This window comes from Electrona antarctica, assembly GCF_951216825.1.
Source record: "Electrona antarctica genome assembly, chromosome: 2".
In the NCBI taxonomy this organism is placed as follows: Eukaryota; Metazoa; Chordata; class Actinopteri; order Myctophiformes; family Myctophidae; genus Electrona; species Electrona antarctica.
Window position 1 is genome coordinate 2999120 of NC_136807.1, and position 17250 is coordinate 3016369.

Sequence of the window (17250 nt, forward strand, 5' to 3'; positions counted from 1 at the left end):
GCCATCATACAGGGACCTCCTGGTACTGGTAGGGAACTGGCCATCATACAGGGACCTCCTGGTACTGGTAGGGCACTGGCCATCATACAGGGACCTCCTGGTACTGGTAGGGAACTGGCCCTCATACAGGGACCTCCTGGCACTGGTAGGGAACTGGCCTTCATACAGGGACCTCCTGGTACTGGTAGGGAACTGGCCATCATACAGGGACCTCCTGGCACTGGTAGGGAACTGGCCTTCATACAGGGACCTCCTGGTACTGGTAGGGAACTGGCCATCATACAGGGGCCTCCTGGTACTGGTAGGGAACTGGCCATCATACAGGGACCTCCTGGTACTGGTAGGGAACTGGCCATCATACAGGGACCTCCTGGCAGGGAACTGGCCATCATACAGGAACCTCCTGGTACTGGTAGGGAACTGGCCTTCATACAGGGACCTCCTGGCACTGGTAGGGAACTGGCCTTCATACAGGGACCTCCTGGTACTGGTAGGGAACTGGCCATCATACAGGGACCTCCTGGTACTGGTAGGGAACTGGCCTTCATACAGGGACCTCCTGGCACTGGTAGGGAACTGGCCATCATACAGGAACCTCCTGGTACTGGTAGGGAACTGGCCATCATACAGGGGCCTCCTGGTACTGGTAGGGAACTGGCCATCATACAGGGACCTCCTGGTACTGGTAGGGAACTGGCCTTCATACAGGGGCCTCCTGGTACTGGTAGGGAACTGGCCTTCATACAGGGACCTCCTGGTACTGGTAGGGAACTGGCCTTCATACAGGGACCTCCTGATACTGGTAGGGAACTGGCCATCATACAGGGACCTCCTGGTACTGGTAGGGAACTGGCCATCATACAGGGACCTCCTGGTACTGGTAGGGAACTGGCCATCATACAGGGACCTCCTGGTACTGGTAGGGAACTGGCCATCATACAGGGACCTCCTGGTACTGGTAGGGAACTGGCCATCATACAGGGACCTCCTGGTACTGGTAGGGAACTGGCCATCATACAGGAACCTCCTGGTACTGGTAGGGAACTGGCCGTCATACAGGGACCTCCTGGTACTGGTAGGGAACTGGCCATCATACAGGGACCTCCTGGTACTGGTAGGGAACTGGCCATCATACAGGGACCTCCTGGTACTGGTAGGGAACTGGCCATCATACAGGGACCTCCTGGTACTGGTAGGGAACTGGCCATCATACAGGGACCTCCTGGTACTGGTAGGGAACTGGCCATCATACAGGAACCTCCTGGTACTGGTAGGGAACTGGCCGTCATACAGGGACCTCCTGGTACTGGTAGGGAACTGGCCATCATACAGGGGCCTCCTGGTACTGGTAGGGAACTGGCCATCATACAGGGACCTCCTGGTACTGGTAGGGAACTGGCCATCATACAGGGACCTCCTGGTACTGGTAGGGAACTGGCCATCATACAGGGACCTCCTGGCACTGGTAGGGAACTGGCCATCATACAGGGACCTCCTGGTACTGGTAGGGAACTGGCCATCATACAGGGACCTCCTGGTACTGGTAGGGAACTGGCCATCATACAGGGGCCTCCTGGTACTGGTAGGGAACTGGCCATCATACAGGAACCTCCTGGTACTGGTAGGGAACCTACAGGGACCTCCTGGTACTGGTAGGGAACTGGCCATCATACAGGGACCTCCTGGTACTGGTAGGGAACTGGCCATCATACAGGGACCTCCTGGTACTGGTAGGGAACTGGCCATCATACAGGGACCTCCTGGTACTGGTAGGGAACTGGCCATCATACAGGGACCTCCTGGCACTGGTAGGGAACTGGCCATCATACAGGGACCTCCTGGTACTGGTAGGGAACTGGCCATCATACAGGGACCTCCTGGTACTGGTAGGGAACTGGCCATCATACAGGGGCCTCCTGGTACTGGTAGGGAACTGGCCATCATACAGGGACCTCCTGGTACTGGTAGGGAACTGGCCATCATACAGGGACCTCCTGGTACTGGTAGGGAACTGGCCATCATACAGGGGCCTCCTGGTACTGGTAGGGAACTCGCCATCATACAGGGGCCTCCTGGTACTGGTAGGGAACTGGCCTTCATACAGGGACCTCCTGGTACTGGTAGGGAACTGGCCATCATACAGGGACCTCCTGGTACTGGTAGGGAACTGGCCATCATACAGTGACCTCCTGGTACTGGTAGGGAACTGGCCTTCATACAGGGACCTCCTGGTACTGGTAGGGAACTGGCCATCATACAGGGACCTCCTGGTACTGGTAGGGAACTGGCCATCATACAGGGACCTCCTGGTACTGGTAGGGAACTGGCCATCATACAGGGACCTCCTGGTACTGGTAGGGAACTGGCCATCATACAGGGACCTCCTGGTACTGGTAGGGCAGGGTGTTCTCAAAGGTCTGCCTGAGTTCAAATAATTAGCCTTTCTTCATTATCGGTGAAAATGAAACAGGTTTTTTTCTTTCTTTTTTTTCCTTTAGTTTTTCTCGCTGTTGTGAGACCAAGTATATATAGGGTTTAAGTCGCAACTTGCCACATTGCTTTTTACTATTTCGTTTTTTATAAATAATGTATTTAACATATGAAAAGAATCAACAAGAGCTTTTGTTTAACCCATTTAGACCTGAGTTAAAAAACATTCACTTTGAAAGAATATATATTCAAAGATTTGCGCCACATTTTTACGATTTAAAAAAAATAGCAGACCTACAAGCTCATAGCGCGCCACTCGGTGGCGCGCTATGAGCTTGTAGATCTGCTATTTTTCAATGGCTAAATTCTAACAATGTTTAAAACACCCAAAATGGGTTAATAGCTACATTATCTCCACTGAAATTGAAACTCCAACGATAATGTAAATCCAGATGGATGCTATAAAACATTTTGTACTGCTGTCAGTGCAATTACAATGGTTGCTTCTCATGGACATTCACTAAAATACTATCTAAGCACTTTACAAAGCCATTTATTTCGACGTATCTCTGTCATTGAATGCTGAAGCCCAATGTGATGCACTGTACACTACAGCAGGGGTTCTCAACGTTTTTGGCCGGGGACCCCCGGAAATGCTTTGGCAATGTCTCGGGACCCCCGCCCCGCCCCCTCCCGACCCCCAATATAAATTGACTGCTACAATAACCTTAACCCATTTTGGGCGGGAACCCCTTTTGGTGTTTTAAGCATTATGTTATAATTTAGCTATTGAAAAATAGCAGATCTACAAGCTCATAGCACGCCACCGAGTGGCGTGCTACGAGCTTGTAGGTCTGCTATTTTAGAAAAAAATTTGGCGACCCCCCGAGGTGTCGCGACCCACGGGTTGAGAACCCCTGCACTACAGTATGTTTCAAATGTGTAACTTGTATTTAAAATGTGTAGTAGTAGTGTTCTTGTGCTTCCTGTGTCTGCCACTGTAGCTGTTACATGTCTTGTCATCACGACACTAAGGCCTGACTCACACCTTCACAACAGATTGATGTATAGCTGATGCATGAGACTTATTGACTGATGCAAGCTCACAATGCATTTCCAATGGGAGTCACATGGTTTGACACAACATTTGTGTTGTATGAGGGGGTGGGGGGCAGTCGAAACACAGCCGAAAGCCGTACAACACAAATGTTGTGTCAAACCATGTGACTTCCATTGGAAATGCATTGGGGCAAGATGTAAACAAACCCTTTCATACATCTAGCATGCATCAATGTTGTATGCTAGATGCGAAGGTGTGAGTCGCCCCTAACACATCTTGTGTCTCCAGGAAAGACCTTTGTGGCCCTGAAGATTGCTCGGGCTCTGTTGACCAATGGGACTCTCTGGAGCAGCGGCGCCCCGTTGCTGGTGGTGTGTTTCACTAACCACGCCCTGGATCAGTTCCTCGAGGGTACGTTTTTTCACATGTCCACGTCCTGAATTAAAACTAAATTAAATTGTACTTGCCCATTAACCCATTCTGACCTGAGATCAGATTCTAAAAATGTCTTCTACATCCTGACAGTTTTCTGAAAAAGCTATGTTTCTATGTCAGTCGTTCTTTGATTTTTCAAAAATAGCAGATCTACAAGCTCGTAGCGCGCCACTCGGTGGCGCGCTATGAGCTTGTAGGTCTGCTATTTTTCAATAGCTAAAGCATAACATAATGCTAACACCAAAAGGGGTTCCCGCCCAAAATTGGTTAAAGAAACGTTGCCAAAATCAGGTCTACGAAATGCAGAGTCAGAACTGATGCCTTTAAAAAGCTGCTAAAATCACACATGTTTCGCTAGCTCTTTAACTTGTGTTACTCAATTTTAATGTGATATTTTTTGCACCTTCTAATATTTGTTTTGATAAGGCGCTCGCTATATAAATAATTGACTTTACCGCCTCTATCTGTGCCACAGGTATCCTTAAGTTTCTGCCAAAGGGCATTGTAAGAGTAGGAGGCCGGAGCAGCAGTGACGCACTGAAGGAATTCAACCTCCGGGAGCTGACCCGAGACGTGCCGAGCTACCTCCGTTCTGCAAAGAAAGAGGTGAGCTTGAATCTTGACAGCTTTCACGGCCCACCCATCCGACCAGTCAATAGCACTAACGCAGTATATTTTAAGTTCCTATTTATTGGTATCACAATTAAAGGAGCATTCAGTATTTTGGGTGTTTTGGAAAAGAACCCGGTCCGCCCTGGTAACAAGATGTGCACATGCACTCACTACAGTGGGGGGACACGCAACAGGCCATCAGCACGCACGCCAAGGCCCGCCCCCGCTCGATCATGATTGGCGGAAGGCCCATCTCTATCCTGATTGGATGACTGCTGGGCCACCTAGCCAAAAACGAAACCTACGTTTTTTGAGTGGTGCAAACCACTCCAACAACTGGCTTTGTTAGTACCCGTGTGTGTATGTTTGTGTACCTGTCCCTCAAAAGAATGAGCATGGTTACTATGGTCACTGACATTACGTCAGACCACAGCTGATCAGGCTATATAAGACCTTGCACCACTCAGTTCACACGGGTGTGTTTTTTCTTTTACCCCAGGGGTTAACTGGGGACAGGGAGGAATTCCTTATATGGTCAGCACACTATAGTAGGGAGGATTATCACAACAAAACAAAAACAAGAAGTGATATTTGAATTAAGTGAAATCACTGAATATACCTTTAACTATTTTTTAAAGATTTTAAAGAACAATTAATTGGGCCATTCTAACATGATCGAATGGCCCAATTAGCGGCTGGAACTACTACTAGTACAGAGCTGCTGGTAAGGTGCAACCGAAAGGTGTATTTATTCACCACAGAAAAATGAAAAAAGATGGCAAAAGGGACAAAGAGACAGGCAGGTGACATGGTAGACAGGTGACATGGTAGGCAGGTGACATGGTAGTGTCCAGCTCTCTCACCATGTCCTATCACCTGGTAGCCGAGCCTTTTATACTCAGCTGGAGGTAATTATTCTGGACTTCACCATGTCAAAGGGTATCGAAAGAACATATGACAAATACACAATATACCAGTTTAACCCTCATAAAATCTCCATGAACTACAGGCAAGCAATGGTTCCTTCTTCACATACACACAACAATTTACAATTTACAATACAATTTACAATTTACAATTTAGGCATTTAGCAGACGCTCTTAATCCAACCCAACGCAATATCCTAAGCCTATTCCAAATAAAACAAATATCCAATCTACAAGCTCACAACGTGCCAAGATGCGACTCGTGAGCTTGTAGATCGTCTATTTTTGAATAACAGAAGCATTATAATACAGTTAAATTGTATTTTGATGATGTATCAACTCATTTCTCTGGGGACCCCCTGGAACTCCCTCAAGGACCCCTTGAACGCCACTTTGAGAACCACTGCTTCTGTGCACTGAGGGTCTTTGTATTCTTTCAGATCTTCGAGGAGCTGGATAAGGTGAAGAACGAGATAAGGCCTCTGATGGCGGGACTGAGCTGCAGTCTGAAAGGAATCCTCCAAGAGGCTTACCTACAGCCGTTCATGTCAACTTCAAGGGGACATTGGATCAGCCTGCACCGCTCAACTGTACCTGTGAGTCATGCGGGCAGAATATAACGGCTAATGGGTATTGGGATATTAACCCATTTTGACCTGGGAACGATTCTATAAATGTCTTCTAAATCCTGACAGTTTTCTGAAAAAGCTATGTTTCTATGTCAGTCGTTCTTCGATTTTTCAAAAATAGCAGACCTACAAGCTCGTAGCGCGCCACTCGGTGGCGCGCTATGAGCTTGTAGATCTGCTATTTTTTCAATAGCTAAAGCGTAACATAATGCTAACACCAAAAGAGGTTCCTGCCCAGAATGGGTTAAACTGGCCAAATCTACTTTGGCCAAATCAATAGTCTTGTCAGGAAATAACATGGCTTGCCATGAACTGTTTGTGTAATGTCCCTCCTCCTTCAGAATCATTAACTGTTTGTGTAATGTCCCTCCTCCTTCAGAATCATGAACTGTTTGTGCAATGTCCCTCCTCCTTCAGAATCATGAACTGTTTGTGTAATGTCCCTCCTCCTTCATAATCATTAACTGTTTGTGTAATGTCCCTCCTCCTTCAGAATCATTAACTGTTTGTGTAATGTCCCTCCTCCTTCAGAATCATTAACTGTTTGTGTAATGTCCCTCCTCCTTCAGAATCATTAACTGTTTGTGTAATGCCCCTCCTCCTTCAGAATCATTAACTGTTTGTGTAATGTCCCTCCTCCTTCAGAATCATTAACTGTTTGTGTAATGTCCCTCCTTCAGAATCATTAACTGTTTGTGTAATGTCCCTCCTTCAGAATCATTAACTGTTTGTGTAATGTCCCTCCTCCTTCAGAATAATTAACTGTTTGTGTAATGTCCCTCCTTCAGAATCATTAACTGTTTGTGTAATGTCCCTCCTCCTTCAGAATCATTAACTGTTTGTGTAATGCCCCTCCTCCTTCAGAATCATTAACTGTTTGTGTAATGTCCCTCCTCCTTCAGAATCATTAACTGTTTGTGTAATGTCCCTCCTCCTTCAGAATCATTAACTGTTTGTGTAATGTCCCTCCTTCAGAATCATTAACTGTTTGTGTAATGTCCCTCCTCCTTCAGAATCATTAACTGTTTGTGTAATGTCCCTCCTCCTTCAGAATCATTAACTGTTTGTGTAATGCCCCTCCTCCTTCAGAATCATTAACTGTTTGTGTAATGTCCCTCCTCCTTCAGAATCATTAACTGTTTGTGTAATGTCCCTCCTTCAGAATCATTAACTGTTTGTGTAATGTCCCTCCTCCTTCAGAATCATTAACTGTTTGTGTAATGTCCCTCCTTCAGAATCAGGATGGGTTTGAGGGCGGTGGTAAGAAGATGAATCCCTCTGCCATAATGGAGTGGTTGGGCATTGATTCCACTGTTTTCCAGCAGAGGGCGACAGAGGAGACCATTGTAAATGCAGGTGAGGTTTTAAAGTGGAGCCTACCATATAGTCCACAATCTGTTGCATGTTACAACAAGTTAACTCCTTGCATCAGAACAGTCAAAGTTTCCCTTTTAAGTAAGACCCGGATATATTTCTACTTGCAAAAAAGAGATTTCAACCTTACCACTACTTTGTACTACTAGGACTTATGTTAAAAAAATATGTTTAAAAAAAAAAGAAATGTTTAATGAAAATCTTATGCACATTTATAATAATTATTAAAATAATAATAATAAATTAATAATTTACATTCGGTGGATATCTTTCACAATAATACATAATACATGTTCTAGACATTCTAATGATCACACAAATATATGTATTACATGCATTTTAGTTACTTTTATCAGGGTTAAAGATTAAAGGTCATAGGTCAATTTTGATTAAAATGTCCAGAGATTTTGAAGTTGTGTACATTTGTGCCTCTGTGGAGGGTATTTATATGCAAATATCATGACCAATGGCATTGCAAGACTAAACAATGAACATAAATGATGTTGGTGAAAAAAGAACAGAAAAAAAAATAATAATAATTAAGTAATTAATTAAAATAAAAATGTTACCGAGAAGCATCGTTGGGTCTTACAGGGCTGCCCACACTGTTTTGACTTGAGAACTACTTTTTAACTGCAACTCAACAAGATCTACCCACCCCAAAGAATATTATCCCATTGCTGAAAATAGTTACCTGAGGCGTTAGATATAAGACAAACACACTTAGAATGGGAAATAGAAGGGCAAAATGGAAGTGGTAGGTTTTTTTATATATATATATTATAACTTTGTAATGTTTGTCTGCAACGCTCTGAAAACAAAGTATTGCTTTTTATGTTATGTTTTATGTCACTCAATCAAGTCACCTTAATTCAAGTGGCAGATGCCAAAAATAGTTTTTATTATATTATATATTTTAGGAGCATGTCATGTGGTCTACTTGCACAGCCTGTGATCTACTGGTAGATCGCTATCTACCTTTTGGGCACCCCTGCTTTTACCCATTACGAGGCAGATTCTACAAATATGTTTTCTAAATCCTAACAGTTTTCTGTCAGTGGTTCTCAAACATTGTCATGTCAAGGACCACGTAAAATTGTAATTTATGTATTTGGCCGCAGACCCCCCCCCCCTGCCCCCAGAATCAAAGATTTGAGTTTGCTTTGACATATATTCAAAGATTTGCAAAAATAAAATAATAAAATCTAAAATAGCTCAAAGCACGGCACAAAGTGGCGCGCTATGAGCTTGAATATGTTCTATTTTTTTAAAAGCCAAGTATAAATTGACACACATCTGGTTTGAATGGGTTAAGCTAAGTGTTTCTTCGAAATACATTGTAAAGAATGAATTTGAAGAGTAATCTTAATAGTTGTATTGTATTGTATTGTATTATTCATTTAAGCTGCAGAGCGAGCTACAGTGGAGGATGAGGAGATGATTGACATCATGGAGGAGGCCGGTTGGATCCAGTCTGAACGAATCCTTGAAGACGTCCGCACCACCAGAAGCGAGCGGGACGAGGCGACGGAGAGAAGAATGATGGCAGCACTTGAAGTGCAAATGCTGGCTTTGAAAATTGACCATACTGAACGACAGGCAGAGCCAAGCGATCAGGGCTGGGAGGTGAGAGAAAACAAGCGAACAATATCTTACATAAACATCGCACATTTGACCAATAATAATAGCATATTAACCCATTTAGGCCTGACCTCAAAATTAAAAAGAATTCTTCTAAATCCTCCAGTTTTCTGAAATAAATATTTTCACGATTTTTCAAAAATAGCAGATCTACAAGCTCATAGCGCGCCACTCGGTGGCGCGCTATGAGCTTGTAGATCTGCTATTTTTCAATAGCTAAATTATAACATAATGTTTAAAACGCCAAAAGGGGTTCCCAAAAACATGTTACCCAAAAGTACACAATGAATCAGGTAGGATTAAGGCTCTATTAGCATAGTGTAAAATAGGAAGATAATTAAATTACAGTGCAGAAGAAAGATTCCAAATTTAAAATGGAAAACGTTATTGTCCATCACAAAGTAGCCTCGGAAACCCAGACGTTTTTATTTCCTGCAGGGAGAAAAGAAAAGTCTGGGTCCGAGTCCACTTCAATTCGGCATAGAGTAGGCCTAGCGCAAACATCACTAGATCATCTACATAGAGTAGGCCTAGCGCAAACATCACTAGATCATCTACATAGAGTAGGCCTAGCGCAAACATCACTCACTCTCTGCTGATTTCTGATCGTCTGCACCTTTGTTAAAGGTATATTCAGTGATTTGACTTAATCTAAATATCACTTATTTTTTCTTTTTTTCTGGATAATCCTCCCTACTATAGAGTGTGCTGACCATATAAGGAGTTCCTCCCTGTCCCCAGTGAGCCCCTGCGGTCAAAAAACCCTAGTTTCAGTTTTGGTGGCGGGTGGCAAAACCTTCATCCAATCAGGATGCCTCCAATCATGATCGAGTGGGGGCGGGCCTTGGTGCACATGCTGTTGGCCTGTTGCACTTCCCCCCACTGTAGAGCGTGCATGTGCACATTTTGTTACCGGGGCGGACTGGGTGGTTTTCCAAATCACTCAAATCACTGAATGCTCCTTTAAATTGACGCACACATACACACTCCTCTCTCTCTCTGTCGCTCTAATTAATTAGTCTCATGTCTAGCAGCTGCGCATAGTTTCCCCCGGCGGATCCTGCCGGGAGCTGCCTAGCTATGCCATAAAAAGCATAGGTGAGTTCCAGGCTAATCACACAGTGATAAAACATTTTCCTAGGTTTGAGGCAACAACAAAAAACCCAATGTCATTAATGTGGGTTCAAACTAGTCAAACCTTGCCATGCACCTGTGTGCTTCCATACTGCAGATGCAACGACAGCAGAAGAGACACATGAGGGACAGTATCAGGAAAGAGCTGGACCGGGGCTCGGACATGACCGAAGCAGAGGAGGAAGACGTTGTGGATGTTTGGCTCCTCAGTCCGCCAGACAGATGGAGACTCTATCGGTACGGCTCCCTTTCTAACCCTATAACTTGTATCGTTCCCAAGTAGGCCTACAGTATGCCTGCGGGTACTGCACTGGGTACGTTGGGTAACAACGGGTACAGCCTACCCTGGCAGCAGGTACAACAGGTACAGCCTACCCTGGCAGCAGGTACAACAGGTACAGCCTACCCTGGCAGCAGGTACAGCGGGTACAGCCTACCCTGGCAGCAGGTACAGCGGGTACAGCCTACCCTGGCAGCAGGTACAACAGGTACAGCCTACCCTGGCAGCAGGTACAGCGGGTACAGCCTACCCTGGCAGCAGGTACAACAGGTACAGCCTACCCTGGCAGCAGGTACAACAGGTACAGCCTACCCTGGCAGCAGGTACAATGGGTACAGCCTACCCTGGCAGCAGGTACAACAGGTATTGCATAACCAGTAGTCTTGTGTAACCAGACAACTATCCCACAATCTCCGAATGCTATAGAGTCTGGAACTACAGAGGCAACAGTCTGGCCACGCAAGACTACATAAGCAGTAAACAACTAGAAAAAGTGCCCTTCTGGGCACAGGTCTCCACCAGGAGGATAGGAGAGAGAGAGTGTGTGTGTGTGTGTGTGTGTGTGTGTGTGTGTGTGTGTGTGTGTGTGTGTGTGTGTGTGTGTGTGTGTGTGTGTGTGTGTGTGTGTGTGTGTGTGTGTGTGTGTGTGTGTGTGTGTGTGTGTGTGTATTGAAAACTGTCAAGTGGCATTTCTTCCTCAGCCTAGTAGTGGGAATAGGCATGCACAGTTTCACCGCAATCGGATGCTGTGTTGAGGAGTTGTGGCGATTTGTACAAAACGGGCTACTCCTGAAAACTTTAGAAGCCAATCGTAGCCAATCAGGATGGATAATTACAAATCACATGATCACATGACTATGGAGAGCATGTGTACCGATTTGCGTGAAATTTGGATAAAATCTGAAGGAGTAATATTAGAAAATGTGTTTTACATATGTCGGTCTCCTGGTGGCGCTATAAAGAGCAGATGTGAAAAATTCCAGGCAAAGGTTTTTCCTTGACCTCTAGGGAGTGTGCATACATGGTTTTACACAGATCGGTGCAGTTATAGTTAAAAACACAAATCGGCCAGTTATAGCGCCACCATGAGGCTGAGTTGAAAATATTCAAGTGGCATTTCTTCCTCTGCCTAGTGGGAATGTGCGTGCAAAATTTCACGGAAATCACACGATGTGTTGATGATTTGCAGCATTTTGTTTGAAACGGAGCACTCCTGCGAACTTTGGAAGCCAATCGTAGCCAATCAGGATGGAGTCTGAAAAATCTGAAAGACCCGTTTCGTTGAATGGCTGTAGAGAGACTGGGTACCAATTTGCGTAATGTTTAGACAAAATCTGTAGGTGTACTGTCAAAACATTTGTTTTGCACAAAGCGACCTCCTGGTGGCGCTATAACAGGCCAATGTGAAAACTTTGGAGCAGAGGTTCAGCTCTGGCATCCAGGGAGTGTGTGTGCAGAGTATGACTGCGATCAAGCCAACGGTGCCAGAGATTAGCTGTTCACAGACGGACGGACACACGGACGGACACACGGACGGACACACGGACGGACGGACGGAGTGCAAAACATACTCTCTCCCCATGCCTTCGGCCTGGTGGAGACAATAAAACCATGACACTGTCATTGTCCAGCCTGTTAGTCTTAGTCCATTTATCCAGCTTTGAGAGGCTTAGTGCTGTCATAGGCCTATTGTTTCATACTATACATCCATACTGTCTGTGTACCTCTTCAGACTCCACCTCACCCTCCACCCCTCAGCACTTCACTCTCCCAGCACCCCCTTCCTGACACGCTCTGCTCGTTTCATGCTAATGTCTAGATGTTATCATGTTTTTGTTACTTAGGTTTTTGTTGTCTTCTTGGCTACAATGTTGAATTTAGATACTGTAGCATATTACAGGGATTCTCAACATTTTTGGCTGGGGACCCCCGGAAATGCTTTGGCGATCCCCCGGGGGTCGCGAGACATGGCCAAAGCATTTCCGGGGGTCCCCAGCCCCTCCCCACCCCCAATACAAATCATAAATGAATACTGAAACCAGATATAATCATTAAGGAAAGTTTATGCATGTACTATGTAAACTCTTCATTTCCATTTTCCAGCCATTCATTAACATTTTTCTTTTTTTTTTAAATATAATTTGGGGACCCCTCAAAATAATTTGGCGACCCACCGAGGGGTCGCGACCCACGGGTTGAGAACCCCTGCTGTAGCATATTAGACAGATGCTAGGCCCATTGTTTACCTGGTCTCCTGCTATTGTTTCAATGTACAGATTATTATTGTCTCCACCAGGCCGAAGGCATGGGGAGAGAGTATGTTTTGCACTCCGTCCGTGTGTGTGTCCGCCCGTCCTTCCTTCCTTCCGTCCGTCTGTTACCAGCTAATCTCCGGCACCGTTAACCCGGTCGATGGCAAACTTTGCACACACACTCCCTGGATGCCAACGATGAACCTCTGCCCCACATTTTCCAGAACGGCCTGTTATAGCGCCACCATGAGGCAGCTTTTCACATTATTTACCTAAAACTGCACCGATCTGTGTGAAACGCATGCACACTCCCTAGAGGCTAAGGACAAACCTTTGACCTGCACTTTCCGCATCTGCCTTTTATAGCGCCACCAGGAGGCCGACTTTTGTAAAACACATTTTTTGATATTACTCCTCCACATTCTGTCCAAAAATCTCACAAATCGTTACACAGTATCTCTATGGTCAAGTGCTCAAGTCGGATCTGTCCGATATTTCATATTCCATCCTAATTGGCTATAATTGGCTTTCACAGTTTGCAAGATTGCCCCGTTTTGAACAAAAGCCTCAAATCATGAACGCAGCATGCAATTTACGTGAAATCTTTCACACATTTTCTTACTAGGCTGAGGAATATATCCCACCCTTTTCACATTGGCCTGTTATAGCGCCACCAACAGGTTGATTTTTGCAAAACATTGCATTTTTGGAACAAAATGCCTCAAATCATCCAATTGCCATCAAAGGCGTATGAAGAAATGGCACCCTTTTCACATTGGCCTATTATAGCGCCACCAGGAGGCCACAACCTGACCTGCCCTGGTGGAGACCTGTGCCCAGAAGGGCACAGGTGTCGTTGTGTTTTTAAAAATAGTGTTTTTATAGTGTATTTATTTTATGTTGTATATTATGTAATCTGCCTCGTAAGGATCTGGAGTGTCAGTTTGGTATTCACTTGATCATTGTTTGCAAACCGTCATGTCGGTTTATTGCCATTGTTTATGTAAAGTGTAAAGTGTCCTGTAAGTCCATATGGGCGGGGCTTCTTCGGAAGCATGACACTTAAATAAAGAATCAATCAATCATCAATCAGTGTATTTTAGACTGATGCTAGTTTCTTGGTGTACCTATGATCCTAGTTCACTGAGGCACTACCCTGTCTCTCTGCATTTGATGTACTGTATGTGACTATCGTGATTATTGTAAGCCGCTCTGGATGAGAGCGTCCGCTAAATGCCTGAATTGTAAATTGTCTATAGGTTGTGGGTTGCACGCTACAGGATGGAACTGCGTAGCAAAGCCTTGCGTCCTACAGAGGCCTATCAGCGTGTGGTGGATCGACTAGATGACGTACAACGCAATGAACGTATCTATGTCCTGACGAAGGCCAAGGTACACTACTAGTTGAAATCTATGTAATGTAATAGTAGCATTATGTTCTATTAGTAGACAGAGTTAAAAATGGAAAAATCTATCTGCCCATTATTAGGTCGTTGGCATGACGACAACGGGAGCGGCCAAGTTCCGTAATCTGCTCCAGGAAGTGCAGCCACGGCTGGTGATTGTAGAAGAGGCTGCACAGGTGCTGGAGGCCCACACCATCACTGCGCTGAGCGCAGCCTGTGAGCACCTCATCCTCATCGGAGACCACCAGCAGGTCAGGAAGCACCACAATTTACAATTTAGGCATTTAGCAGACGCTCTTAATCCAGAGCGATTTACATTAAAGGGGAAAACCACCCATTTTCAACATTTTACTATGTCATTAATATACCTTAGAGCTGTTGTGTGGACATAATAAAAAAGTCCCCCCATTTTGTATTTCCTAGAACTGTAATTATGAAAAAAATCATTAACATGGTGAAACACATCTTGATGACATCATCAAGATGTGTTTCACCATGTTAATGATTTTTTTTCAGACCTCTAGTTCTAGGAAACACAGAATGGGGGGACTTTTTTATTATTTCCACACAACAGCTCTAAGGTATATTAATGACATAGTAAAATGTTGAAAACGAGTGGAATGCCCCTTTAAGCAATAACAAAAACAAATAACAAAAGCATGGCATACATCACATATATAAAAAGTACTTATCATGACTCAAGCGTAAACTAAGAACGTAACAGTGGAGTATCTATGTAAAGTATACATACTATACTATATTATATATTATACATAAACTATAAAGTGTACTATAAAGTGCTATGGCTACATAAAAATGCAATTCTAGTGCTGTCTACGTGCTGTCTGCCTGCACAAACAAGGCATTTAGACTTTTTTTTTTTTTTTTAATTGTAATCTCACCCACCAGTACTGCATTGTAAGCTGCTCTACATGAGTGTTGTGTGGTGACTGTGGCTGCATTGAGGGTCTATCACGCATTGAGTCGCTCTAGCCACTACACACACACACACACACACACTTTTGTAAGATCGTTTTATTTACCTAAGTAAAAATGACAATTCACGTCCTCACATGAGGCAGCAGCTGCTGTTTTTTATTTTATTTTAACCCATTTAGGCTTGACGTCAAAATAAAAAAAACGATTGTGCCGCATTTTTACGATTTAAAAAAAATAGCAGACCTACAAGCTCATAGCGCGCCACCGAGTTTGTAGATCTGCTATTTTTCAATAGCTAAAGCATAACATAATGCTAACACCAAAATGGGTTAATAATGGAAATGGCAGCGGTTGCTGTGTGCATGATGCAACTTTACAGTGATCTCAGACCTATATGATCTCCTATAACTATCTTCTCAGCTGCGGCCCAGTGCTACAGTATATGATCTGGGAAGGAACTACGACCTGGAGGTGTCCATGTTTGAGAGGCTGATCAAAATGGACCTGCCCTACGTTAGACTCAACAGCCAGGTTTGTTGCTTTGTTTCACAAATCAGCAAAACTGTCATTGACGTTCATTTATGCATGAACCATTTAATAATCCATCAATTTAACCCATTTTGACCTGAGATCAGATTCTAAAACTGTCTGTTTGAAAATGACAGTTTTCTGAAAAAGCTATGTTTCTATGTCAGTCGTTCTTCGATTTTTCAAAAATAGCAGCTTGTAGGTTTGCTATTTTTCAATAGCTAAAGCATAACATAATGCTTGGGCGGGAACACCAAAAGGGGTTCCCGCCCAAAATGGGTTAAGTAACTGTAATAGGTAATTTATTACCGTTTTGTTTTTTTGTAACTTTTTCAACACTGACAGTATGCGTTTGCGTTGCGTTCATGTTGGTCTTTGTATGCCTGCAGCATCGCATGAAGCCCAACATCGCGTGTCTCCTGACCCCACACATCTACGCTGACCTGAAGAACCACCCCTCTGTCATGGACCACGAGGACATCACGGTGCGTTTCATTAAAATCTCCACTATACGCTCCCACAGCATTTCAGCTCCCCAGCATTTCAGCTCCCTAGCACTGCATACTTGTACTACTACTATTATTTTGATGCCTACTTTAAGAAGTATTAAAGGACCACTTCACCACTTTTCAACCTATCTTCATATAATAAGTCCTCACTAATAATCATGATAAAATGGCACGATTTTTTTCTACTCAGTCTGTGTCTCATAGGAGGGCTGTGGGCAGTTTAGAAACCAGTCTGTGTCTCATAGGAGGGCTGTGGGCAGTTTAGAAACCAGTCTGTGTCTCATAGGAGGGCTTTGGGCAGTTCAGAAACCAGTCTGTGTCTCATAGGAGGGCTTTGGGCAGTTCAGAAACCAGTCTGTGTCTCATAGGAGGGTTGTGGGCAGTTTAGAAACCAGTCTGTGTCTCATAGGAGGGCTGTGGGCAGTTTAGAAACCAGTCTGTGTCTCATAGGAGGGCTTTGGGCAGTTTAGAAACCAGTCTGTGTAGGAGGGCTGTGGGCAGTTCAGAAACCAGTCTGTGTCTCATAGGAGGGCTTTGGGCAGTTCAGAAACCAGTCTGTGTCTCATAGGAGGGCTGTGGGCAGTTTAGAAACCAGTCTGTGTCTCATAGGAGGGCTGTGGGCAGTTTAGAAACCGTCTTCCAGTGAAATCATCATTAGGCAGATTTCTTTTTAAACAAGATTTCTTTACAAAAATATTTAGATTTTCATTATCGTGAGAACGATGGCTTCCATTTTCGCATTGCAACTTTTCAGGACTAGAAAGCCTGCAGTTTCTATTAGCTTGGATTCCCCATCGATGATGTCACTGGAAGACGGTTTCTGAACTGCCCAGTGCCCACAGCCCTCCTATGAGACACAGACCGAGTAGAAACAAATTGCACCATTTTTTCATCATTATTAGTGAGGACCTATAGAGGGTATGCGCGTGACATCATCACCAAACCCGGAAGTTATGCAGGGACGCCTACTGAGTGGCAAAAACTATTTTCTGGCCCTGACAGCCCATACATCCACACAGAAAGTCCTGTCTGATTGCATTAAACAATGTTAAACTCACTTTGCATGTTGCTTTGCCACTCGATGTACCATTCACT

General features: G+C 44.5%; 1 protein-coding gene across 1 annotated transcript in view; it reads left to right on the forward strand.

Moving 5' to 3' along the window:
* LOC306943652 (NFX1-type zinc finger-containing protein 1-like) overlaps positions 1–17250 on the forward strand; it is a 35162-nt gene that overhangs the window by 9298 nt on the left and 8614 nt on the right. Inside the window, exons 7-16 of the mRNA XM_079530145.1 lie at positions 3779–3901; positions 4401–4531; positions 5904–6059; positions 7328–7448; positions 8872–9092; positions 10339–10478; positions 14033–14165; positions 14263–14430; positions 15539–15649; positions 16036–16131. Coding sequence (XP_079386271.1) covers positions 3779–3901; positions 4401–4531; positions 5904–6059; positions 7328–7448; positions 8872–9092; positions 10339–10478; positions 14033–14165; positions 14263–14430; positions 15539–15649; positions 16036–16131 — 1400 coding nt within the window. The remainder of the gene's footprint in view (positions 1–3778; positions 3902–4400; positions 4532–5903; positions 6060–7327; positions 7449–8871; positions 9093–10338; positions 10479–14032; positions 14166–14262; positions 14431–15538; positions 15650–16035; positions 16132–17250) is intronic.